Source organism: Giraffa tippelskirchi, chromosome 5, assembly GCF_054371585.1.
Source record: "Giraffa tippelskirchi isolate mGirTip1 chromosome 5, T2T-mGirTip1v1.2.pri, whole genome shotgun sequence".
NCBI classification, from domain to species: domain Eukaryota; kingdom Metazoa; phylum Chordata; class Mammalia; order Artiodactyla; family Giraffidae; genus Giraffa; species Giraffa tippelskirchi.
The window spans coordinates 154,700,318-154,727,735 of NC_137279.1; the positions used below are offsets into that span (position 1 = coordinate 154,700,318).

At 39.1% G+C, this 27,418-nt stretch overlaps 1 protein-coding gene across 1 annotated transcript in view; it reads right to left on the bottom strand.

Annotated features, from left to right (window-relative positions):
- The window catches only part of PDE4B (phosphodiesterase 4B), a 653,160-nt gene that overhangs the window by 508,887 nt on the left and 116,855 nt on the right, over positions 1-27,418 (bottom strand). The window contains exons 2-4 of the mRNA XM_081490838.1: positions 25,513-25,615; positions 22,440-22,552; positions 17,937-18,175 (exon numbers count right to left, since the gene is read on the bottom strand). Of these exons, the coding sequence (XP_081346964.1) occupies positions 17,937-18,175; positions 22,440-22,481 (281 nt within the window). The 5' untranslated portion in view covers positions 22,482-22,552; positions 25,513-25,615. The remainder of the gene's footprint in view (positions 1-17,936; positions 18,176-22,439; positions 22,553-25,512; positions 25,616-27,418) is intronic.

Genomic DNA, 27,418 nt, shown 5'->3' on the forward strand with positions numbered 1-27,418 from the left:
ACGGGTCAGAAGGAGGGGGCAAATTTATTAAATTAACCAAGGGTCACAGGGAGGAATAATAGTCTCAATTTGAAGATGGTGAATTGATAGCTGATCAGGAGAGGATATCTCATTTTCATGAGTGTCCTTAGTCAAAGTCGGTGAATTAGTCGTTTGGGATTTATGGCCAATGAGATTGAGTGAATTTCACAAAAAGGAAGGAAAGATAAATACAACCTTCTTACCCAAACATAGAGCAGATTTCCAAATAAAGAAATATATTTCTTACCCTGTGTACAGAATAACCCAAAGAGTTTTCTGATCATTACGGCTCAGAATAGCTCTACCCTGTTACAGTGGATGATCCCCTCCGCAGGCTGGTGCACCTCTCTCCCATTTGCTGTAAGTGGAGAGAACAACACGGAGAATTCTCCTGAACCAAACGGAAGCACCTTGTCTGGGAGGTTATACCTCGCTCTACTCTCCACCACAGCTGACTCGGTCAATGACCTGCTGGCATCAAACATAGAAGGCCGGTCCGCTTGCCTGAACACGAGCTCCGTCATGTCACTTATGTTAGAGTACCTTGTGGCATCAGACTGAAGCCAGTCTCTACTGAGACCACATTCTTTATTTTAATTGAAGTAAGGTTGATTTACAATATTGTGTTCATTTCAGGTGTACAGCAAAGTGATATATATATATTATTTTTATATTCTTTTCCATTACAGTTTATCATAGGATATTGAATATAGTTCCCTGTGCTATACAGCATGACTTTTTGTTTATCCATTCTACATATAATATTTTACATCTGTTAATCCCAAACTCCCCAATCCCTACCTCCTCCACTCCCCTCAATGGCAACCACAAGCCTAGTCTCTATGTCTGTTTCTGTTTCATAGATAAGTTCACTGTGTAAGACCACATTCTTACTTGGCAATTTTCTGCTGCCCTGTTATGTTTTCCTCACTTACTTTCTTCTGAGGGCTCATTCCAAATAAATGTCTTAAGCATGGGTTCCTACTTCTGGTTTTGTCCTGAGGAACCCAATCTAAGACAGTTGATAGCAGAAATGTTTTTGGAAAGCAGACTCTAAAGATAGGAATTTGGAATTAGACCATTTTCCTGCTGAGTGTCAATAAGAACCCATCACTGCTGACAGATAAAAGCAGGGATAGTCCTTGGAATGCTAGGGCATGTTTCTGGTTTCTACCAGTGGTCATCCATGATGGGATACAGGTGGCAGGGGATGCAATGGCTGGAGCAACACCTTTAGCATTTTAGTGGTCTGTCTGTGTGTGTGATGCTGAGTCGCTTCAGTTGTGTCCGACTGTTTGCGACACAATGAACTGTAGCCCACCCAGCTCCTCTGTACATGGGATTCTCCAGGCAAGAATACTGGAGTGGGTTGCCATGCCCTTCTCCAAGGGATCTTCCTGACCCAGGGATCAAACCGAACTCTCTATGTCTCCAGCACAGGCAGGCAGGTTCCTTACCACTAGCACTACTTGGGAAGCCCAGTGGTCTGAGGAAACATTAACTATCAGTTCAGTTCAGTTCCTCAATTGTGTCCGACTATTTGTGACCGCATGGACTGCAGCACACCAGGCTTCTCTGTCCATCACCAACTTCCAGAGTTTAATCAAACTCATATCCATTGAGTTGGTGATGCCATCTAACCATCTCTAGCATGGGCCCTGGTGGTAGTTGTAACAGGATGTTGCAAAGGCCCTTGAAGTCTAGAGAAAAACCCTATATTAATCAGAGTAGTGAAGTGAAAGTCATGGACCCCATGGACTATAGCCTGCCAGGCTCCTCTGTCCCTGGAATATTCCAGGCAAGAATGCTGAAGTGGGTAGCCATTCCCTTCTCCAGGGAATCTTCCTTACCCAGAGATCAAACCCAGATCTCCTGCACTGCAGGCAGATTCTTAACCATCAGAGCCACTAGGGAAGCCCAAACAAAGTAGAGATGCCAGAATTGCTGTAGCAAAACATGGGGGAAGGGTTTAAAAAGCAGAGAGAAGCACATAAAAGGTCCTCTATAAGACAGAAAACCCTGTAGCTCTTCTTAGGAAGGCACAGAAGACACTCCTTTTATAGAGGCAATAATTTTAAGAGAGAACTAGGAAAATCTGTGATAGTACTGTGTTCCCTAACAGCAATAGGATCTGGAAATGGCAGAGGCCAGGTGGCAGCACATAACCAGTAGAAGGGAGGTGGACAGAATTACTAAAAAATGTAGCTGGTTCGGAATATCAGCAAGGCCTAACCCACAGAAATATATGGAAATAGCTCATAAAACCCAGGGACAAGATAGATGGGCAGTGCAAAAGGGTATAGACACACACATATACAACAGAGATTAAGAACTGATGAGATGTTTGATGTCAGCCACCCCCAATGAAAACTTGTGTTCACATGTCCAGTTCTCTGACCCAGAACATATCATCTAAAGGAAAGCCCCTGCAACACCACAGCTAGCCCTCTGGATTGCTCAGATCTCTCAAAGCTATTGAACTCTGCTCTAAGAACAGAGGTGTGTGGAAGTCAGTTGATAAATAGCATCCTAACCCTGTTTGTCTCACACTGGTCATTCTCTTGGTTTCCAAATGCACATTTGGGATAAACATATTTAGCAATTGGCAGAACACTATCTTTATTCCTTGGATCATAAAGTTTTGTAGGAAAGACAAGAGAAGATCCTGGAAGTGCCCCACCACCTATTCACAAGGATAATAATTGTTTTAAAACTGATATCACATCTCTATTAGTTTCATGTGACTATTGTAACAAATAGCCATTACCTGGATGACTTTAAACAACAGAAATTTATTCTCTGACCATTCGGAGGGCTGGAAGTCTGAAAGCAAGGTGTCAGCAGGGTCATGCTCCCTCCAAAGTCTCTATAGGAGACGTCTCTTTGTCTCTTCCCGCTTCAGGGAGCCCCGAGACATCCCTTGACTTGTGACAACACAACTTCCATCTGCCTCCTTCTATCTTCTCTCGAGCTATCTTCCCTTTGTGTCTGTATCTGTGTCTCAGTCTCCTTCTTCTTATAAGGACACCAGTGTACATGAAGGGCCCATCCTACTCTAGTATGAGTTTATCTTAACTCATTATGTGAGAGTTGGACCATAAAGAAAGCTGAGCGCCGAAGAATTGATGCTTTTGAACTGTGGTGTTGGAGAAGATTCTTGCGAGTCCCTTGCAAGGAGATTAAACCAGTCAGTCCTAAAGGAAATCAATCCTGAATAATCATTGGAAGGACTGATGCTGAAATTGAAACTCCAATACTTTGGCCACCTGATGCAAAGAATTGATTCACTGGAAAAGACCTTGATGTTGGGAAAGATTGAAGGCGGGAGCAGAAGGGGACGACAGGGGATGATATGGTTGGATGGCATCACCAACTCAATGGACATGAGTTTGAGCAAGCTCCAGGAGTTGGTGATGGACAGAGAAGCCTGGTGTGCTGCAGTCCATGGGGTCACAAAGAGTCGGACATGACTGAGCGACTGAACTGAACTGAACTGAACTAACTCATTATATCTACAATGATTTTATTTCCAAATAAGGTATGTTCAAAGGTAGGACCTCAAATCAGTGGCACCCTCAAAATCTTAAAGAACTCAGGAGTGATAGTCCGCAATACAATTTTATTTAATGCACTAGGTCTGGCCTCTGAAAAAGTTAGCTAGACCTCAGAAGATTACAATGGACTACAACAAGTTGAAGAAGGAAATGGTAACCCACTCCAGTATTCTTGCCTGGAGAATTTCCATGGACAGAGGTGTCTGGCGGGCTACAGTCTATGGGGTCATAAACAGTCAGAAACAACTGAACGACTAAGCACAACAAGTTAATCAAGCAGTCACTTCAACGGCAGCTGTTGTGTCCTGTGCTATATTTACCAGAGCAGATGAATACAGTCCTGACAAATGTTTTCTTCTTCATTCTTATCAGGAAGGAGAGTCAGAAGCTCCAATTCACATGGACAGACAACAGTGTATATCCACCGTCTTGCTGCCCTGGGACTGTTTTAATTCCCCTGCCCTCTGTAATAATATTACTAGAAGTTCAGATCAGTTCAGTTCAGTCACTCAGTTGTGTCCGACTCTTTGTGACCCCATGAACCACAGCACTCCAGGCCTCCCTGTCCATCACCAACTCCCGGACCTCACCCAAACCCATGTCCATCGAGTCAGTGATGCCATCTAACCATCTCATCCTCTGTCTTCCCTTTTTCCTCCTGCCCTCAATCTTTCCCAGCATCAAGGTCTTTTCAAATGAGTCAGCTCTTTGCATCAGGTGGCCAAAGTATTGGAGTTGCAGCTTCAACATCAGTCCTTCCAAAGAACACCCAGGACTGATCTCCTTTCGGATGGACTGGCCTACCTTCCATCTATTTCTTTTTCTTCTTCCAGAACTCCTTATCACTTACATATTAGGGCTTACTGAGCTAAATTTCCATGTATTTTTTCTTTTCATAAAAGATTTTTATGTCCTTGTATTTTTCTCTGACATTTGAGATAGTTCTACCGTTTCATCTTTCAGAACCATTAGTTTCTGTATGTGTATGTGAGTTGTGTGTTTGTATATGTCTGTGTTGCTATTTTTAATATCAAAGATTTAATCTGTTTTAATTTATATGCTGAATATATTAAATGATTTTGGTTTCAAAAAGTCTTTCTTTATGCTGTACTTGAATGTCAAGTACTTTGTTTTTGCCTTAAGTCTATGTCTGTTTTCCCTAATAACTCCACTTCACAGGAGCCTCCTGCGTGTTTTCTCCTTGTTCTTTTCCTTCTATCTTTGGCACGATTGTGACATAATTCAAGGCTTCTTTCTCATCCTCCAGAATCTGTCTACTGGCAGAAGAAGAAGAGCTGAGAGAGGATGAGAAATGAAATGTATTTAAGTCACTGTCTTCCCAGCATCTTTAGAAATATTCTCTCATTCTTTTATCGGCAACATCATATTTTTAAGAGGGCTGAAGCAAATAGGCAAAGTGTCAACACTTTTTAAGTCTAGGTAGCAGGTATATCAATAGATGGTGAATGTTTGTTGAATTACATTCTGTACATTTAGTTTGTTTGAAGCATTTATAAACAAAGTCAACTGTCAAAATATTAATGTTATATTTATTCTGATAACTTATTAAATTTCTCTCTCTCCTCTGAAGCCCAGACCCATATACCTCTAACTGTTAACGGTCATCGCAAACCATTGGCACCTTCATAGTAAACTTGTCCAAAATGAGTCTTTTGGATTAAACCCCCCAAAATCTTTCCCCCGGTATTTCTAATTTCAACAAACGGCACCAATATCATCCCAAGCAAAAAGCATAGAATTGGTTGTTGATGCCTTCCTTTCCCAGACCTCTGCATGCATCCCCTAGCAAGCCCTGTCAATCCACTTCTAAACATCAATTAAATCCTTTTACTTCTCTCCATCTCTTCTGGCCTCATCCTGCTTCAAATGACTTCTCTGCATTCATCTCTGCTTCCACTTTGCCCCTACAATTCATTATACCTGTACCCAAAACATTATTCTTTCAAAGTCAGATCCTGTCATATTTTTTGTTTAAAACATTATTAAGACTTCTCACTGCTCTTTGTTGTTCAGTCACTAAGTCATGTCCAATTCTTTGTGACTCCATGGACTGCAGCACGTCAGGCTTCCCTGTCTTTCACTATCTCCCTGAGTTTACTGAAACTCATGGCCATTATGTCAGTGCTGCTATCCAACCATCCCATCCTCTGTTGTCCCCTTCTCCTCATGCTCTCAATTTTTCCCAGCATCAGGGTCTTTTCCAATGATCCAGTTATTCGCATCAGGTGGCCAAAGTATTGGAGCTTCAGCTTCAGTCTTTCCAATGAATATTCAGGGTTGATTTCCTTCAGGGATGACTGGTTTGATCTCCTTGAAATCCAAAGGACTCTCAAGAATTTTCTGCAAAACCACAATTCAAAAGCATCAGTTCTTCCATGCCCAGGCTTCTTTATGGTCCAACTTGCACATCTGAACATGACTACTGGAAAAACCACAGCTTTGACTAGATGGACTTTTGTCAGCAAAGTGATGTCACTGCTTTTTAATATGCTTTCTAGGTTTGACATAGCTTTTCTTCCAAGAGCAAGTGTCTTTTAATTTCATGGCTGAAGTCACCATTCACAGTGACTTTGGAGCCCAAGAAAATAAAATCTGCCAGTTTCCATTTCCCCTCATCTACTTGTCATGAAGTAATAGGTTCAGATGCCATAATTCTAGTTTTATGAATGTTGAGTTTTAAGTCAGCTTTTTCACTGTCCTCTTTTACCCTCATCAAGAGGCTCTTTAGTTCCTCTTCACTTTCTGGCATTAGAGTGGTATCATCTGCGTATCTGAGGTTGTTGCTCATTGCTCTTAGAATAAAACAAAACTCCTTGTAATAGACTACAAGTGAGTATCTGATCTAACTGCTCCTTTCAAATCCCAACTTCCACCTTCCTCCCCCTTGTTTTCTGTGCTCCAGACACACTGGTCTCCTTCTCCTATTAAATATACTATTCCCTCTGCCTATTAAGAGCCTGTATCCACTTTTTGAATAGATTAACTGCTTTTTATCATTTAGATATCAATCAAATATCATCTCCTCTTGTAAGTATTTCATAGTTACCTTATCTAAGTACCATTCTTTGGCTCAGCTCACATTACTCCATCAGATCACCCTGCTTATTTCTTGTTATCACATTATTTCATTCTATAGTGTTCTGCTACTTATTTAAATCACTATTGTAATTAGATGGCACCACCATGAACAGACTCATCCCTTTATCAATTAATTAACCACTTTACTTAGTATTGGATTAGTAAGTATAACACATAATAAGAAGACATAATGGAGGGATATTCAGCAGTCATCACACTGGCTGGCACACTCAGATGTAAGTACCTTATACAAGTGAATCTTTCTTGTCTGAGGAACAACCAACCGACTGGCTTGGGCATTTTGTAAAACTCTTCCTTGAATGCAAAGTATAGCTAATAGTCATTTTGAATAATAATATGTTAAGTTTAACAGATCCAGCTGTAAATAACATATTTATATAACTTATTTATACTTTTAAATGACTGCTTTTGTGAGACTCATGATCTGGGCATCCCCTTTATGTAAACCTCCACTACAATTATATACTTCCCCCAGTATTACTTACGATACAGGTTCAGCTACTGTATCAGAGAGAAGCCCAAAACAACAAAAGAATTGTATTTACTTCACATGAAAACCCAGTGTGGATGGTAGCTCTCTATGAAGCTATTACATGCTCAGGGCCCTTCAGCTTTGCTGTTTCATCAGGCCCATGGTGTCACCTTGGCCACAAAGTACAATAAATCTCACCACTGCACACCCATTCCAGTCCACAGAGATGGGGGAAATGGAAGTAAATGGACATTCTTTGATTCTGGGTATGATCTCCCAGAACCTAGTATATATAGGTTCTAGCTAGACTAAGAGGAAGCTGCAAGAATGGCTTTGAAATAACTGTCTGTTTTCTGGGGAACCACATGCTCAGTTACAATGCTAGCTTTCTTGTTGTTGGAAAGAAGGAAAGGATGGATATTAGGAGTTCTCTCCTATGAAAAAGTGAAAGTGTTAGTTGCTCAGTCGCGTCCAGATCTTTGTGACCCCATGGACTGTACAGCCTGCCAGGCTTCTCTGTCAATGGAATTCTCCAGAAAAGAATACTGGGGTGGGTAGCCATTCCCTTCTCCAGGGGATCTTTCCAACTCAGGGATTGAACCTGCATCTCCTGCACTCTGGTAGACTCTTTACCATCTGAGCCACCAGGGAAGCCCCACATACCTCCTTAGAATGGAAACTTCATAAAAATAGAGAATTTCTCCATTACATTCCACTGTATCTCAGCTCCTAGAACAGTGTCCTAGCACATGTGTCCTCTGACCATTTCCCTAACTTTGTCCTGACACAGCCATCATCATTGCTCACTTGGACTAAAACAAGTCTAAATTACCTTTCTGTCTCAATATCAATACCACACTGCCATCAAAGTGAGCTATTTAAAATAAGAACATTTGTTTTTTTCATTTTTTAAAGTCCTTCAGTAACTTACCAATGTCCTCAGGATCAGTTCCAACATATGAGCAGAGCCTTCAAGGCCCTTGCCAACTGTATCTCACCACAGTCACCCTGTTCCATGGCCAAATACAACTAAATATAGTCCCTTCAACATTCCATCCTCTTTCATGCTTTTATGACTTTACACACATGTTGTCCAATCCAGGAAGAATGGTCACTCACTCTTCTGCATTCCCGCAATACCTTGCACATATAACAACACCATTTTGTAATTTTTAAACTTACACCTCTGCCTCTCTATGAGGCTATAACTACTGAAGAGAAAGACAAAGAAACAGATCTTGTTCATTTTTCAGTTCTTAGCCCTGAGTTTTCAATCACTGTTGTTGTCTAAAATGACCACATATTTGAAGGAATAAAGCACTGTTAGTTTATCTAAAACTAAGAAGTCCGTTTTATCTGAGATCTATTAATAGCATCCCCTGTGGGATGTTGGGCAGCCCTTGCCCAGAAATTTATGGATGTAAGGGTGAATGACACGTATGATGGATAGATATTAGATATGAAATAAGTTTACTACTCATACAGTAAACAGCAAAAGGATTCTCCAAGGAGAAGGGCTCAGGTTTTGTCTAAGATGAAATAAAATTGAGAGAGAGGTGGAAGGTCACTTAGGGTTTTATTATGATTAACAAGGGGCAGGGGGTAGGGCCAGGATGAGGGTTCCCAAAGAGAGCAAGACTTTGCACTGTTTGAACTTCTCACAGGCACCAAGGAAGGCAGCATCCAGATTGTCTTATCCTTCCCAAATAGGGGCAAAAGGGAAAGGGGAGAGATGGAGAGCTGAAAGCCATCACTCATCAATTGTCAAAAACAGAGTCTTTCTGTATCAGGAAACCTCTCATGCCCATGATTATGATTCAGTTGAACTCATTGCTGTTTGTTTTTGCTTTACCTTAATGTCAAAATGTCCACCTTACAAGGTCATTGTGGGAGTTAAATAAAATAGGAAATGAAAAGGGCATTATGTATGTATTATAGTGAGAACATTATCTCTATACTGTAAAGTATTACATCAGTTATTACAATAATACAGACTAGATTCTATCCTAAAAATACTTTCTTTATAATTTATATTTTAACATAATTCTAGTTTATGCTTATCGGAGAAGGCAATGGCAACCTACTCTGGTACTCTTGCCTGGAAAATTCCATGGACGGAGGAGCCTAGCGGGCTGCAGTCCATGGGGTCGCTGAGAGTCGGACACGACTGAGCAACTTCACTTTTACTTGTCACTTTCATGCATTGGAGAAGGAAATGGCAACCCACTCCGGTGTTCTTGTCTGAAGAGGCCTGGGGACGGGGGAGCCTGGCGGGCTGCCATCTATGGGGTCGCACAGAATCGGACACAACTGAAGCGACTTAGCAGCAGCAGCAGCAGCAGTTTATGCTTATATAAATTTGACCTGGCTGATAATAAAATATATAAGCAATGAGGGATGGAGTGGATGACACATGATTTTAAATATCCATTGGCCATTATTTCACATACCTGAGGAGGAAAGTCTGCGGGGGGTACTCTGAATTGCTCACCTGCAGATTGCAATGCTTGATGCATGAGTTACAAATGCAGTTTCTATCACCAAAGATTTCAATGGGTGGTAAAGCCTGGTGGGAGCTAAGCAAAAGTGTCATCAATTTCCCATCTTCACAACAGTGTTTGTTGAATCTATGTCATTTGTGCACAGCATCTGTGGCTATTTTGATATTTAAAAGAGGGCTTTAGGCTCTATAATTGAGAGGCAACCCCAAAGTATAAAATATTTTATTGAAAACCTTATCAGACAGTAAACTTGTGACAGATTGTGGGAACAATAAAAAGCACACCCCATGTTTGTGAACCACCACCTCAGCAGACTAACCGCATTCCCCTTCCGTGATAATGAAAACAGTTGAAATTGCTCCCAGCCTTCCAGACAGCAACAGGGCAATTGACACCGCTCTCCCCAATGGAGGTGAGAGTCAGAACAGCAAACATTAAGGACATCACACCTAAGTTAACAGATGCCCAAATAGAATCATGTTCACAACTGAAACACTTAGAGAAGCAAAGCACAGCCCTCAGGCAGATGAAGGTGGGAGATAAGCAAACTTATATTTATAACCTTCTTTGAGGGAATAACAAAGGAGAAGCCAGAACTGTTTCTTATGAAAAAGTGTACCATTAGGAAAACCCTGAAAAAAGATTCCCTGCCTACTTTCTCTCTGTGTTCTTCCTATCCAACTGAAAATGCAGCTGACAGGAGTTTTGTTGCATCATTAAGATGTGAGCATTCTTAAAGCAGTACTGTTACCAAACACCTGGAAGTTCAGTCCTGTGAACAGGTCAGCTGGCAAGGCACAGGAAAAAGAAATGTCCCTAGACAAAAAATGCATGTTTGCTGATCTGGAACAATGTATGCCTTTGGCTTAACGGGTCCACACTTCCTTATTCTCAGCAGATGACCTAATCTCCTACTCGACTGAGAAAATCTAGGCCAGAGTCCTCAAAATGTGGTCCCCAGATCAGTTCCACAAGTATCACCTAGGAACTTATTAGAACTACAGATCACCAGCTCTATTCCAAACTCCCAGCTCTATGGTTGGGGTTCAGCAATCTGTTTTTCAGTAAGTTATCCAAGTGATCCTGAATCACTTTAACATTTGACAACCACTGATCTCCACCTTTGGAAATGAGTTTCTCCTATTTCTCTCCTTGTCATTTCCAATACATTCCTTCTTTTCTGCACTGGATTTACATGTCTCAAAAGAAGAAATTTCTAATATTGTCTAAAGTTCATCTTTCTCTGTGCACCTCCTACTGTGCTGCTGCTGCTAAGTCACTTCAGTCGTGTTCGACTCTGTGAGACCCTATAGATGGCAGCCCACCAGGCTGCCCCGTCCCTGGGATTCTCCAGGCAAGAACACTGGAGTGGGTTGCCATTTCCTTCTCCAATGCATGAAAGTGAAAAGTGAAAGTGAAGTCGTTCAGTCATGTCCGACTCTTAGCGACTCCACGGACTGCAGCCCACCAGGCTCCTCTGTCCACGGGACTCTGGGTTGCCATTGCCTTCTCCGGCCTCCTACTATATTCTATATCAATTACTGCATTGCGTGTATGTACCACAACTTACCAATTCACCTACAAGGTGGCGTTAGTGGTAAAGAAACTGCTTGCCAACGCATGATAGGTAAGATACTTAGGTTCAACCCTTGGGTCAGGAAGATTCCCTGGAGGAGGAAATGGTAACCCACTCCAGTATTCTTACCTCGAGAATCCCATGAACAGAGAAGCCTGGCATGTTTCAGTCCATGGGGTCGCAAAGAGTCAGACATGACTGAAGCGACTTCCCACACACAGCACAGGGATTAGTCCATTTCCATTAAATTTTCTAATATGTGGGAGAGTTGCTCATAGTATTCCTTTATTATTTTTTTCATCTCCAGGGAATCAGTAGTAATGTTCTCTCTTTCATTTCTAAAAGTGGTAATTTATGTCTTTTCTTCTTTTTCTTGGCTAACCTGGTCAAAAGTTTATCAGTGTATTGACTTTTACAAAGCACCATCTTTTGATTCCACTAATTTTCTCTATTATTTTCCTGTTTTCAATTGCATTGATTTCTGTTCTAATTTAATTATTGCTTTTCTTCTGCTTACTTGAGTCTTAAATTGTTCCTTTTCTTTATAGTTTTCTTATACAGAAGGCTTACTGATTTAGTTCTTTGTTAATGTCAAATATATACACAGGAAGAGATAGAAATAGATATATAGATAGATATAGGTATAGAAATAAATTTTCCTTTAAGCAATGCTTTTTGCATTCTATAAATTGTAGTAGATATTACTTTTATTTTTACTTAGTTTGAAATACTTTTAATTTTCTCTTGAGATTTCTCTTTGGCTATTTTGGTCTATTATTTATAGTTGGATTTCTAATCTCTGAATATTTGGAACTTCCAACTTATGTTTCTGTTGTTGATTTCTTATTTAATTCCACTATGTCTGAGAACACAGACTATTTAATTATTTTAAATTTGTTAAGCTATGGGTTATAGCCCAGAATAGATGCGTCTTGGTGAGCATTCAATGCAGTCTTGAGAAGAATGCATATTGTGTTGTTATTGGATGAAGTATTCTGAAAACTTCAATTAAATAAAGTTGATTGATAATGCTGTTCAGGTCAAATATATTTCTAATGATTTTCTCCTTGTTTGGTCTATCAGTTTTCTTCAGTGTTGAAGTCTACAACTTAATAGTGGATTTGTCTATTCTCCTTTCTCTTGCTATATTTAGAGAAATTTTTAAAAGCTTGAAAACATCTGCAGTATGATGTGTGTGTGCTAAGTCACGTCAGTCCTGTCCCACTCTTTGTGATGCTATGGATTGTAGCCTGCCATGCTCCTCTGTCCATGGGATTCTCCAGGCAAGAATGGAGTGGGTGGCTATGCCATCCTTCAGGGGATCTTCCTGACCCAGGGATCAAAACTGCATATCTTATGTCTCCTGCGTTGGCAGGCAGGTTCTTTACCACTAGCACCACCTGGGAAGCAATATGATAGGCAACCTCCAACTTAGTCCTCAATGATGCCCACCTCCTCATATTCAGGCCCTTGCACAATTCCTCCCCTTTGTATGAGCTAGATCTAATGAATAGAATGTGCAAAAATGATGGGATATCACTAAAAAAATTTTTAATTTCTATCAAAAGCCCTTGCTCCATAAAAAGCAAACCGCCATGTCATGAGTAGCCCAAGAGAGAGGTCCATATAGCAAAAACTGATGTTTTCAGTCAACAGGCAACAAGGACATGAACCTGTCAAAAACCATGTGAGTGAGCTTGGAAGCTGTGCCTCCCACCCAGTCAACTACTGAAATGATTGTAGCACTGGTTAGTGACTTGACTCTGGCCTTGTGACAGACCCAACCAGAGGGACCCAGCTAGATCACAGCTAGATTCCTGGCCCACAGAAAATAGAAGGTAAAACATGCTTGTTATTTTAAGACATTACATTTGGGGGTTATTTCTTATGCAACAATAGTTAACTAATACATGTAGGGAAAAGAAAACTACATAAAATTACTTCATACTTAAAAGCTAATAAATACAAATATTAAAAATAAAAAATATAATAATCAAAATTGACATATGCAATATAATAGGTTTAACAGCAAATTAAACATAGTTGAAAAGAGAATTAGCAAACCAGAAGCAGACCAAAAGCAATTACAAGAATACAACCAAGAAAGATAAATACTATTTAACCATATATGTGTGAAAGACATTAAAAGAAATGGAAGATAAAGAAGTAGATCCAAAATACATTCCAATAGATCCAAAATACAAAGTCCAATAGCAGAGGAGCAAAAGGCTGACAGAGAAAATATTTGAAGTGATAATGACAAGAATATTTCAGATCTCATGATAAAAGACACCAAATAACATATTCAAGAAGTCCAGTAAATCTCATGTAGGATAAATAAAAGAAAATCTACCCATAGACACATCAAAGATGGAGTTCAGAAATCAAGGGCCCCCCACCCCAAATGCAGTTTATTTACACAGTAAAACAATTAGAGCCATTTTCTCCACAACAGTAATGGAAGCCAAAAGGCAAGGGGAAAGTGTTGAATTAAACAGACTGCTACATAATGAAAAAGAAAACACTTTCAAGCATGAGACAAAATGAGGACATTTTCAGAGAAACAAACAGAAAAATGAGAGTAAATTCTAAAGGACTTACTTCAAGCAAAAAGGTAAATGATCCCAAACAGAGAGCTAGTGTATTTTCGAGTTAAAAAACAGATAATTAACAATTGCAAACAAGGAAGGACTAGAAGGAGTCAAAGAGTTCTAAGAGCCTCATGGAGGAAAGTTAAAATTACAGATTTAACTATAGACAGTCAAGGCTGAGTATTGACTTATTTTCCTAATTTGGTTGTGGTGACACTGATAAATTTGGTTAAGTCAGTAAACTCCTTGATTAAAAAAATAAAGACCACCAGAGATGTGGCATTGGCCACGTCCCTAGTGTAACCCCAGACTAAAGGTGAAAAGAAGGGGAAAAGTTGGGGAATGTCAGGAAGAACATATTTTTTCCACTTTTGGACATGTCTTTCCAGTGTCAAATGCCACTATCTTAACATTCTTAACCACCTTCTGCCTTTTTACTCAGTCTTCCATGGAGAGAAGGAGTAATTTAATCTGCATTGGTCTTTCCAGAGGAAAAAGTAGACATGCACAAATCAGTCCTTCCTTCCTACTGTCTCACCTGGGCAGGATTCTACAACTCTTCCATGTTCAAGTTTTATAGAGGTAGATTCTCTCTCTAAGGACAAGATCTGCCTCCCCAGCACTAGCACTTCCTATTACTGCATGGTAAGTCTGTATAATTATGGCGTACAGTGTTAGACATCTACTTGCCCACAGACATAGAGTACATATTCCAATATCAACTTCATCAGTAATAAAAATAACATCCTGCTTTCATATGTGAATTCTTCTTTCATATTTCCAAGATGGTTCTAATAACGCAGGTGGTGAAATTCCCCCAGAATCCCCAGCAATAAAAAAATGCATAATGTTGGCTGTTTAGTCAACATTTAACAATAAAATAACAATAATATCAAAATAACCATTAAAGCACTAATTACTACACTACACACATTGCAAACATTTTCTCTCTCACCACAACTCTGAAAAGTTGTATCATCTCTGTTTATCTCTGTTTATTCATTTGAGTTTTTGTGGAATGATGAAGTTCACCCAAAAGGTAACAAGATGGATATTCACCCAACTGGACTCAGGTCCTCACTCTTCCTTTCTCCACAGTAAATCAAATCACTCTCCTTCTATTCCAGGCCTTTTGCTTGTGATGATGGCCAACTCCCTTCACCCAATGTACTCTCCCCAAACAAGAGCTAAATTTATAGCAATCTTTTCTATTGGGTTGGCCAAAAAGTTTGTACAAGTTTTTCCATAACATCTTATAGAAAAAACCCAAACGAAATTTTTGGCCAACACAATATTTAACTTTGTATACAGTAGGTAGTAATTTTCATTTTTTCTCATTCAAATTCCTTCACTAGTTTTAAAGACTTGATCTATAGCACATATTCCCAGATCTTTGACACATTCAGAACACCAACCAGGAACTCAAGGTCAGTTTCACCCAGTTACCACTGTCAAAGCAATTATGAGAGAGGGCATCATATCTTGGGGATTTTTGCTAGTCTAGAACAGAAGTCATCAAACTGACTGGCAGGCAAAATCTAGCCTCTTGCCTGTTTACATAAATAAAGTTTTACTGGAGCCCAGCTACACTCATTTATGCACTGTCTATGGCCAGATTCATACTACACTGGGGATGCTGAATAATCACAACTGAGACTATAAAGCCCACAAAGCCAAAAATATTTACTAACTGGCAGAAGAAGTTTACTGACCCATCATTGAGGCATGTAGATTGATTCCACATTCTCTGCACTCTAAGTGGTGAGTATAATTCTTTCCCACACAGAGTTGTAGGCTGCATTCCTTATCTCTAGGACCTTTCATCAAGTGACGGCCCTGATGATATCTGAACCCTACTTTCTCACTTCTAATAAAATGGTCTTTCAATGAAATTCCTCTGCCAGCAATTCCTACAGTCTCTATCGATCAATATTCCAAAAGAAATATTTCTAAGGGATGAATTGAAATGCTTTTAGTTGCTTATACTTAAAAATAAATTTGGAGTCAATGACTAAATATACTCACACTTTAAAAAGTATCCAGATGATTGGGGAAAAAAAGACATATTATAAATTAATTACTTATATGTGGTGCTGGCTGACTGCATGACAAACTGGATAATGGGTAAATCCTCCATTTCATTCTAAACTACTGATACTCAGCTTGAGGCTACTGATACTTGAAACATGGTTTCTCATTTTCAAAAGGCTTTAATGGATAATGATCAAGAGAAGAGAAACTAATGTTTGTTGATTGCCAACATGTACTTTTTACTAAAGTAGGCATTTTATAGAGATCACCATATCTAATCCTTACAATAGCCCATGAGATTGAGTACAATTACTCTCTTTGTACAGATTAACACATTCAACTTAGAGAGGTAAAGAAGCATGCCCAACATGTCAGAGTCTGGATTCAATACTTCTAAGGAAAGAAAAATTCTGTAATTCCCAAAGGGTCTTTGGGTAAAATGAACTCCAACACTGCAAGGTACATTTTATCCGGACTATTATCCTAACAGATAAAGCACCAATGCCCAACGAAACTGGGCTCCTGCTGTACTAGTCATCAACTGATCACCTCTTTACTGTTGGCTTGTGAAGAATTTCCTTCTGGGAAAGAGTCTGCGATAGTAATAAGGACAATCATAGAGCTCAGGAAAGCATGTATTTACCAACATCAGGAAGCATTTCAATATTGTAACAACTGGTACTACCACACTGGTGCCAACTTGCTGAAATATAAATCCATGTAGATTTATATTTTAGATTCCAAATCTGTCATAATGTAGAAGCAAACCAAGACTGACCACATAGGCTATGTGACTGAGTAAGCGACGTGAGAGCCACATGCCCATTTGAGTTCTCAGTGATTGGTTATGACTATTGTAATGTTAATTCAGCTAAGGAGAAGATGCCAGTTAATGCTTTTCAAAATTTTAACCCATTCCCCTTATAATGTTTTACATGCTTCTCTATCATATACAGACTGCTTGGTGAACCATTTCGTGCTAGTAACTGTGATACCTAAAGTCTCAGGGATCTAATTCTTAGTATATTTGATAACCACCAACTAAAAGTTTTCCTGAATCACTCAGTGAGCACATACTGAACTACTCATCAGCAGTGCCCAGCTCAGTATGTGGTCATGGAATGTGGCACACAATAAAGCTCACAGATTTTAAGGATTTACTGCAGTGATGTTGCACAGGGGTTTAATGTTTAGTTCTTTTCCTTAAAAAAGACTTTAAAAGTCATTTTAAAAGCACCATATTATTATAATTTAAAATTATATAAAATATAGAGAAAGTATTTTTCATTTGAACAGGACTCCATGTTATATAAGCAGGCTATTCTTGGAAAAATATTTGGATTATGTAAAGGAAAAAGAAAAATCAGAGAAACTGCTAAATACTAAATATGTGATCAAAACACATATTTGAAGAAATATCAAGGCACAATTTTAACCACAGTCATAAATTATATGCACTTGATTAATGTTTCAACACTAGATTAAAATAGTCTCACAAACATAGATTCTGCAAAAAGTCCAAGCATCTCCCACAGTACAATTTCCATTCCTCTTTTGATTTACAAAAGTTCTTTATTTACTATCTAATCATAAACTGAAATTATTAAAGTGGGATTATAGTAAAAAGAAGCTAAGAATAATTATATTTTGAGTATAGCAATAAGAATATCTCTTGTCATTCATATACATAATACAGATGATTTATATATTTCATATATATATATTTCCTTTAGGTACTCCTATATGATTTTTCTTTTCTAAATTAAACATGTCAACAGTCACTGAAGTTTAAAAAAAAAAAACAATCATAGGCAGTAATTTTGCTTTCCCTGCCATTAATAAACATGCATCTCATTCCTTCTTCAACAGGCTCCTCCCAATCTTAAGAAGTAGACAGTATCTCCACTGTTTAAAAGGTCTCACTTTGCTACCCAAAGGGAAACAAATCCTCAAAACGTCAAAAGCCTTAGTTATTCCACAGATAACTGACATTTTAGTAACAGGAAAGTTGTATCTGGAGTAACTGGAAAATAAAACTTCGGGCTGACATTTACACTGAGGGCTACTCACCACTCCTGGGTTACAGTTGTAATAGCAATGCTTGGCAGTGTCATCAGAGGCAGCGTGGTCGGTCTGGAAATGCCATCTCCCTCGGGTGTCCTTGCTCTTCCGCTCTGCCTTTGAGACAGTGGTGGCAACTGCAAGTTTCCTGAGCAGCACCTTCTCCCCCTCCAGAGGTCGATCCCAAGGGTGTTACTAGAAGAACTGTAGGATTTACTCAAGCTACATTCAAAATAATCTTTAACATTCTAGAGGAATCACAGGGGAAGAAAAAAGAGGAAAAAGAAAATGAAATTCAAATGTTTAAAATGATGCACGATGTAGTAAAATAAGAAACTAAATGATCAAGCTGTCACTCATAAATTCCTTATTCAGTATCTCACAATCAGAATCTAACACTGACATCAAAAGCTTAAGAGAAAACACATAGGCATGGGGGCTAATGCTCAAATTTTAAACATATCAGTTCATAGTCCTCGTGATCTTTAGGACTGTGGATATCTTCCCTTTTTTTAATTATTCTTTTTTTTCTTTCTCTTTTTTAACTTGCTAAAATGAAAGCTATTCACTGAAAATATATTTTGGATATTGATGTTATTATCATTCTGCAACATGGGAATAAGCTATACTAGCTAAAGTATAACATTTCTTGCTCAATGTTTTGAAGGAAAAATATTTTCTATCTCAGACCAGGAAGATACTCATAACTGTGGGTGACTGGGTAACTGACTTTTCCTTTTCTCATAAAAGGTCTCCTCAGAGTTGAGGGGGTTTAGGGGTCAATAGGGGGAGGGGGTTAACTATGTAAGAGTTCAGGAAAAGAAGAATATACTTTATCTGGTCCTGAATTGAACTGCCATATGTTCAATATGTGCCCTAAGGCTGACATAAAATGAAATACTTGTGAGAAGATAAGGGTATTGAATTATAACCAACAATACGAGTCATTCATTCTTCCTATATCTCTTGGGGACTCTGGTTCCTGGTACTGTGGAGAGTAGAAGATCCAAAAGAGCCTCTGCCTGGTTCACCACTCATACTGGCTTAAAGACAGCAAATGTTGCGGCAATGCAAATAGCCACTGATAGCCACTTGCAGTTTAAAAGTTATATCTGTCACTCTCCACTCGTATCTTAAGCAATAATTTAAGTCCTAACACCAGACCAAGATCTCTCACCTGGAAGTCATTTAGCACCCCTTAAAAAGATAGGTACTTTCTACTGCCTTTCAAAATAGACTTAGGAGAGCCTGGAACTAGACTGCCTTTAAGCAAACAAACAAACAAAAGTTCTCCACCCACCACTCCTCTACCCATCCCTATACTAGCTCATAAGAATAATTAACTCAAGTTTAAGGGCCTAATTGGGATCATTCAACAAATATTTGTAGCACACCTATTAGAATCTTGCATAGTCCTACTTTGAGAGGGTACAATAGCAAAAAGCAGCAGGACTTATATTCTAGTTATTTATGCTTATCTCATCTATACAAAGCCGCATTTTCATAATGAAAATCTGGGCATGCATAGGCCTGACAATTTTCAGGGGCCCCACTCTCTCCACCTGGAAATGGGATATCATCACATTTTTTCCTGTTTGACTTAAGGTTTCAAATACCACTTATTTAAAATTCAGTAGGACCACAATTAAGTAACAGAAAGAAGACCAAACAATCTAGAATTTTCCAGAGTTTGAAATATTCTGGAATGTGCCCAGGATTTAACTGTTTAGTAATTGGGACTAGACCACCTTAGGTTTAAACAAACAAACTGGCTTAGTAACTGATTATATTAAATCTACCATGGCCTGGCACTTACTCGTGTGTGTGTGTGTGTGTGTGTGTGTGTGTGTGTGTTTGTGTGTGTTAGAAATAAGAGCTGAGAAGAAAACATAGCATATGTAAGTTTCTTTCTCAAAAGCCTAGAGGAGACAGAGAGTCTTAGAAGAAGCAAAGTCTTCCTAAAGAGATTCAAGAACAAACTAAAAGTCAGAAATTTTATCTTTCAGTTTGTTCCAAATATACACATAAAGTACCAATTATCTGGAAAGCAAAGTCTTCAGCAAATATTTTACCACCTATACAAGAAATACTGCACAAAAGAACAAAAATGAGAATGTCACTTAGTTAAACCACAAATCACAATGGTCTTATAATAAAGTTATTGGATATTTTTTCCTCTTTTAGGAAAGTAAACATTACCAACCAGGTATAAGTGCAGTGAATAAACTAAATGGGTACTTATATGATACTTGTTATTTGAAAGGTAACAAAGTCACCACCTACCACAAAATATCTCCCATACTGACTTGTGAACATACTTGAAAGAGATTTAGAGTCATTCTTTGAGTTTTAAGAATTTTTTCTAAAGACTTCAATTAACGTGAAAATGCATTGCCACAAAAGAGCATAATGGAATAGGCTTTTAGAAATTAAGTTAAATACTGAAAACATTAACACTGTTTTACAAACACTTCATTAACCCATGTTGCGTTATCAGTATAATTACCTCAAACTCTAATTCATACTCATAATTACTGTCCCCAATTTGCTAACACCCTCAAAGGCAAAATCTAATTCTGTCAATTCTAAACTACTGAATTTGTGATCTTGGATTTCTTTTCCTATTTTAACCAGCATGATATTGGTTGACTATATCATTTATCAGATCAAAGATTTGCAGAGGAAAAAAACATTAATTTGAATGTTACTTCTGGAAATCACACTGTTCCCTTTGCCAGAAATGCTCCTCCCCCAGATCTTCTCAGAGTTCAGTCTTTCAATTCTTATATGTCTTCACTGTCCATATGTCATCTCTTCATGTCATCCTTCTATAAACACTTATAGTCATCATACAGTTATTCTTTGCACCACCCCCCACCGACTGACTTCATTTTTCTGTACAGCTCTTATTATAGCTGGAATTATTTTATAATTTATTGATTTATTTATGCCCTCCCCTCTGTAATATAAACTTCAAAGGGACAAGAACTCTAATCCCTAGAACTAACCAGTGTTTGGTGCATAAGAGGTGCTAAATAATATCAAATGAACATTTAAATCATTGAGTAACTGTTTGCTGAGCTGAAATAACTAAGGATATAATAAAACATCCTTGACTTAAGGGTGAATCTTTCTTCAGAGTGTGGCATATAAAACATAGTATCTGCCAAGTTGCTTTCATTTTAAAGGAAGAGATACTGTGTGTAACATTTGATATGATCTTCTGTACTATATTCGAAAAGTTGAGGTAAATGGTGAAAAGTTTTAGATTATTACTGTGTACTAGAAATAAAGAACAAGCCACAAATGGGAGCTAAATGTATAATTTTAAATATTCTAGTAATCTCATCAAAAAAAGAAATACGAAATTACCTTTAATAGTATATTTTACTTAGCCTAGATTGTCCAAAATATTGACATTTCAACATGTAATCTATATCAAAAATTACTAATGACATATTTTATACTCTTTTCTATCTGTACTGTTATGAATTCAAGATCTAAAATGCATTTCACATTTACAGCACCTCTCCATTCACACTAGTGCTTAAGAGTCACATGTGGCTAGTGGTTACCATGTTGGACAGCGCAAATCTAGGTAAAAACAATCCACTCTAGGTGGGGTTTGTATTCTTCAAATATGCATTTCTTTCCTGCACATTCTTCTGAGAAAACTTCCCTGTCTTTTGATTGTGTCAACCATTACCTCAGATAGGATTAGGATAATCACTGCAATGATAGAATGAAAAGAAAAAATAACTGATCATCCTTTATAGACAGACTGTTTTACTCTTCCAAAGAAATAGAATCTGGAGCATACCTTATACAAATAGTATTATGGGAAAATCTCAAGGTTTCTTCTTTAAGAGACATGAATGGGGGATTGATCAATTGAAAGCAAAAAAGATAATCTCAGCTGACCAAGATGCAAAGCTGTTGAAAATAATGTCTATAGACTTCTTCAAAGAACCCAGAGCAGGGCTTCTCAAATATAATGTACATATCTGGTCTGCCTGGGAACTTGTTAATACAAAGTTTGATCTATAGGTCTAAGGTATGGTTCTGAGATTCTGCATTTCTAATAAATCCACACTGAGCAGCTAAGTCCTAGAAGACGTGTACTTCACAAATTTCTTCTTAATACAAACAGCTGTCAAAGACCCCATCTCAAGAGGTGACTCAAGGATTAGCTATACATGGATAAAAATGTACAAGAAAGTCATAAAGAAATGGTGAAAAGAAAATTTTACAGACAAGTATTTTGTAAATAAAAACCACAAAGCTCAAACTGAGCCCATTTCCAAGCTGCAACAAGGGTGGTATGCCTGCTGTCTACCTCGCAGAGTTCTAGGTCCAAGGGCTGGCAATGTCCAGCATCACAGAAATACCTAGCGACAGAGTGGTACTTCTAAACAACCTTACCTGCCCTTGGAACAGAATTATGGAGTGCCTTCTTTATTAGACAGACAAACAGTGGGTAGAATCGGCAATTCTATGATTCTTGGAACTTACATCATCAGCCGTCACTGTCATCACACTCCTGCTTTTCTTCATTGTAGAGGTGAAAAACAGCCCCTCTCAGGATGTCTGTTATTCAGGGCAGCTTTGCTGTCAATTTTTCAGACCTACATGGAAAAAAGACACACAAAAAAAGAACAGCTCGGTATCCTTAGTTAAATACAAATACATGGTATTCTCCACACTAACATCTGAAGGTATACAATGCATGTGGATAAGTAAATATACCACAATTTACCAAGCTAACTAAAGCTAAGCTGTGAGCAAAGAGGTTCACAAAATGCAAAAATCCAAGACAAAGCTATCTAAAGAGAGAGAAAAAGAATAGAGAGTAATAATTAGGCTCCCAAATTATCAATGATCTTTAAGACTATAGAAATACTAGGTATTAGTGAAAGGCTTCATACTTACGAATTATCTTCCCAAGCAATATTCCATTTGATCCCCATAACAATCTGTGAGATTGTTTCCATCTTTTTTTAATAATGAAAGAACAGAGGCTCAGAAAAATGATTTGGCCAAAGTAACACATCTAAAACTAGAAAAGAAATGGCAACCCACTCCAGTATTCTTACCTGGAAAATCCCATGGACAGAGGAGCCTGGCAGGCTACAGTCCATGGGATTGCAAGAGTTGAACATAACTTAGTGACTAGACCACCAACACAGTTAAAACATAGCAGATTTAGAATTTAAGGTATATGATCCATTGATGCATGCGTGCATGCTAAGTCACTTCAGTCGTGTCCAACTCTTTGCGACCCTATGGACTATAGCCCGCCAGGCTTCTCAGTCCATGGGCTTCTCCAGACAGGAATACTGGAGTGGATTGCCATTTCCTTCTCCATGATCCATTGATAATACTGCCAATAAAAAGGAAAACTAAACCAATACAAAAAATATGCTTGACCAAAAAAAAACTTAATTTCAACTTTACCATTAGTTTAAACTTTTTATATGTACATATGCAAGTACTCGTCACAGAGAATTTAGCAACCAATAGGTAGTAAGAGCTAGAATTCCCTGGTTTAAATCATACAAACTTGGCCATTCTGAAGCAGACGCTGCAGTTCATGACATTTGTTTTGTGTAGATCACTAGAATTCACTTCAGAAACAAAGAACCTTGATAACATTTCCAGAATTTAAGGGTGCATCCTACTTGTGCAAACTCCAGAGGAAAAAGAGTCACTCGTTTATGAACATGAAAACTCAGGCATTAAAACAGGCCAAAATTTAAAGTTCAGACATACAATAGTCTAGAAAAGAATACGAAGAGTTTTGACTTTGCAGAATTGAACTGGAAAAGATACACTGCAGGAATCATCGAATCCAAAAATATTGGTCCAGACAGTGGATTCTCAAATCTTAATATCAAAAACCTCCCACTTTTGTGTATGTTTAAGATTTTCTGTAAGAAAAAAGTTTAAAAAATAAATATAATTTTTAGTAATAAAAAAATGGCTTCATCAATGCTGAGATCCAGAAGCTCCTATGTTTTCTTACTTTGTACATTTAAAACCCTTAATACATGCCAGATTTGAAAAGTCTGCTTCTCGAACATGAAGATATATATAGATTAACAGAGTGATGGAATTGTAGTTATGTGACTAGGAATACTAAGTAGTGGCATTGTACCATCACCCAGGAAACCAGGGTTGAATTTCTAACACATAATTTGACTATATTATGCAGGAATTGGCAGCAAAACTGACAGAGTAGATAGAGAGTGGGGGAGGGAGAAACTTCACCTTTGTAAGTCTTCTAGGGAGAGAACCCCACAGGCTTTTCAGGTGTTCAATTAAATATGACAAGGAAAAGAATTTCCTCATCATACACCAAGGAATGATTACAATTATTGAGCTTTTCTAACATTGACCAAAGGGGAATAAGCAGAAATTTAGAGCCCTTACTCAAAGCTGCTTGAAACCTAGCAAACATCAACAAATAACAGATATATTTTATCTCTGTTATATTCAATCTTGAGTGCCTCTCTGAGGCAGAACCTGAAAAAAAAATATTTATACCCCTATGTTAAAAGAAAAGGCAAGATTCAAGATGTAAGTTTTATATGTAGGATATAAAATTAGACATACCCAATGATTATGATTCTCAAAAATATAAGCATAGAAAAATATTAAAGAAGCTGTGTAACATTGTAACAGTGAACATTATATAAGAGGCATAGAAATTTTTCTTTCTTTTCCATATTTTCCAAATTTTTGTGATTCTTTTCCAAGCCAAAAAAGTGATCCATTTTGCTTGGCAGGAAATGCACTTAAAAATAGGATAAAACAGCACAACTGGAATAGAAATTCTGAGGCTGTCTTCAGCAGGAAGGAACTGTGATCAAGCTTCCCCAGCAGAAGTGAAGGGTAAGACCTTAGCTATATTTTCTTAGAAGTGAGCAAAGCTATGATAGGATCCAAATGAAGCTCAATGCAAATATGGCTCTCAAGAATTTTAGGTCTAGTCGGGCAGGAAAGATTTACATATATTAAATATGCACTTACTAGGTTCTCAAAAATATCTGTAAAATGAGTGAATCAAAGAATATAATTAAATATTAAAATCTTTGGGTTTCTGGGAAATAAATGAGGTTTTCTTTTAGCCTTAAATAATGAGTAGAATTTGTTTAGCAGAGATAGTGGGAAAAAATATGGTGTGCAAGAATATGGGAAGGAATCTAATGTACTAAGACTGTGACTATGCAAGAAGATGTCATGCTAAGGAAGTTTATGACAGGCAGAATGACAATATGTTCCAGGGCAACATCAGTAGATTTGGGGCATGCAAGAGTATTTTTGTGAGGTCTTAACCATGAAAATAAACTTATGTTTTATAACACTCTGAGTGTGAAAGCTGACTGGACAGATTCATGTGCCTTCAATTGGGAGCATGTCCTAGCTAGGAAAAAGCAAGATCTCAAGTTACAAAAGTTACAAGGCAGTTTTCCAAATGTTCTACATATAAAATATATTTCTTTTACATTCAGAAATAAAACCCAGCACCTGTTACAAAAAAACAAGATAAAGGAGGGAAGAAGAGATTATTTTCTAGGTGGTTTACATTTGTCTCCTCGAGATCCACTCCAACACCTTCTCTATCTTGGTTGTGTCACAGGAGGCTGGTCTTCACAGACTGAGTCCATGGGCTCTTAGCCGTCTGGATCCTGAAAAGTACGGTGGGAAGGCAGGAGTAAAGAAAGGGTCCTCTCTACTGGCCAGGGTGCAACAGTAATGAAAGCCCTTTCTCTAGATCGCAGCTCCTATAATCACCCATCTCTAAGGAGATAGGTTTCCCTAACTTCCATTAACTACTGCTTCCATTTCACCTTTCAAACATAAAGCTGATGGCAGCTTTCCACTGTTGTTATTCTTATAGTGTTTGGTTATCCCTTTGGGTTATCCTCAACCCTGTTCACACCTTTTGTAAATAGTGTGTGCATGCAAAGTTGCTTCAGTCATGTCTGACTCTTGGGAACCCTATGGACCATAGCCTGCCAGGCTCCTCTGTCCATGGGATTCCCAAGGAAGAATACTGGAGTGGGTTGCCATTTCCTACTCCATTGTAAGTAGGACCTCTATTAAATTTTCTTTCATTCCCTGTGGGAGTGCCATCTATTTCCTATGGAGACCCTGACTGAAAACAGATTTGTCCAAAAACTTTAGAAAGCCAGAGTGCTAGTTTAAAATATACCCCCTCAGTGCATAGTACAGTGGCTGACACAAAGCAGGGTCTCAATAAACAAATGTTAGAGAATGAGTAAGTAAAATCTAGTTGGAGTTTTAGAATGGTTTTATGGCTTTTAGAAAAGAAGGTCAGCAGGCAAGATTTCAAGTTGCTTTTGTAAGGCAGAAATAGTTCTATGTCATCACTCGTGGGTGGCAATGGTATTTCTGTTTGGGAAATCAGAAAAATGCTATGTTTAATACTACACTGCTGAAGATGGCAGAGGAATAGGACGGAGAGACCACTCTCTCCTCCACAGAGTTATCGAGGGAACATCTGAACGCTGAGCAGACTTCACAAAACTACTTCTGAACGCTGGCAGAGGACGTCAGGCATCCAGAGAGACAGCGCGTTGTCTTCGAAAGCAGGTAGGAGAAATTGTGGAAGATAAAAAGAGAGACAAAAGAGTTGGGGACGGAGACCCGTCCTGGGGAGGGAGTCGAAAAAGACGAGAAATTTCCAAGCACCAGGAAACCCTCTCACCAGCGGGTTTGGGGGAAGATTTCGAATCGCGGAAGGCAACATAACCGGGAGAAAAAATAAATAAAACCCACAGATGGCGTGCCTAGGGGCAACTCCCAGCAAGGCACCCCAGGCGTTCACGTCCGCCACCAGCAAGTGGGGGCTGAACCGAGAGGGGCCAGCGGCGCTGCTTGGGGTGAGGACTGGGCCTGAACGCCCTGAGGGCAATCTGAGGGAGCTGACGTGAGATAGTGGCCTGGACTGTGGGACAGCCAGAGAGAGAGAACTGTCCCGCGAAGGGCCCAAATCTAGGGCACTGCCGGCCCCCTCACAGAACAAAGGACTGAGCAATACCACAGGAGAGCTAGCCGGCTGCGGACTGCCCCATCCCCCGCCGGACACAGCGGGCAGGCGGGGCCAGCCAGAGCCAGAAAGGGGCAAACTCGGCCCCAGAGAGGGCACCCCCTACCAAACTGCAAACAGGCTCCCAGTTTCTAAGCAAAGACTGCCTGAGATCCCGGAGGGTCGACAGCTGCCGGGAGGGTCGCAGCCAGAGACAAGCTCCCCAGAACCAACACAAAGCACACCGGAGCCGGGCGCACCCGTAAACCAAGGCGGGGACCAGGGAAGTGATAAGCCGCACCACCCCAACAGGGGAGAGTGCACTCGCCAAACTCCTGGCCGCCTGAGCTGCTCCGACCGGAACGGCACAAACCGCGGGCGCAACTGAGTCTGCGCCTTTGTGGAGTTCCCGGGAACCTGAACCTGAGCGGCTAAGACC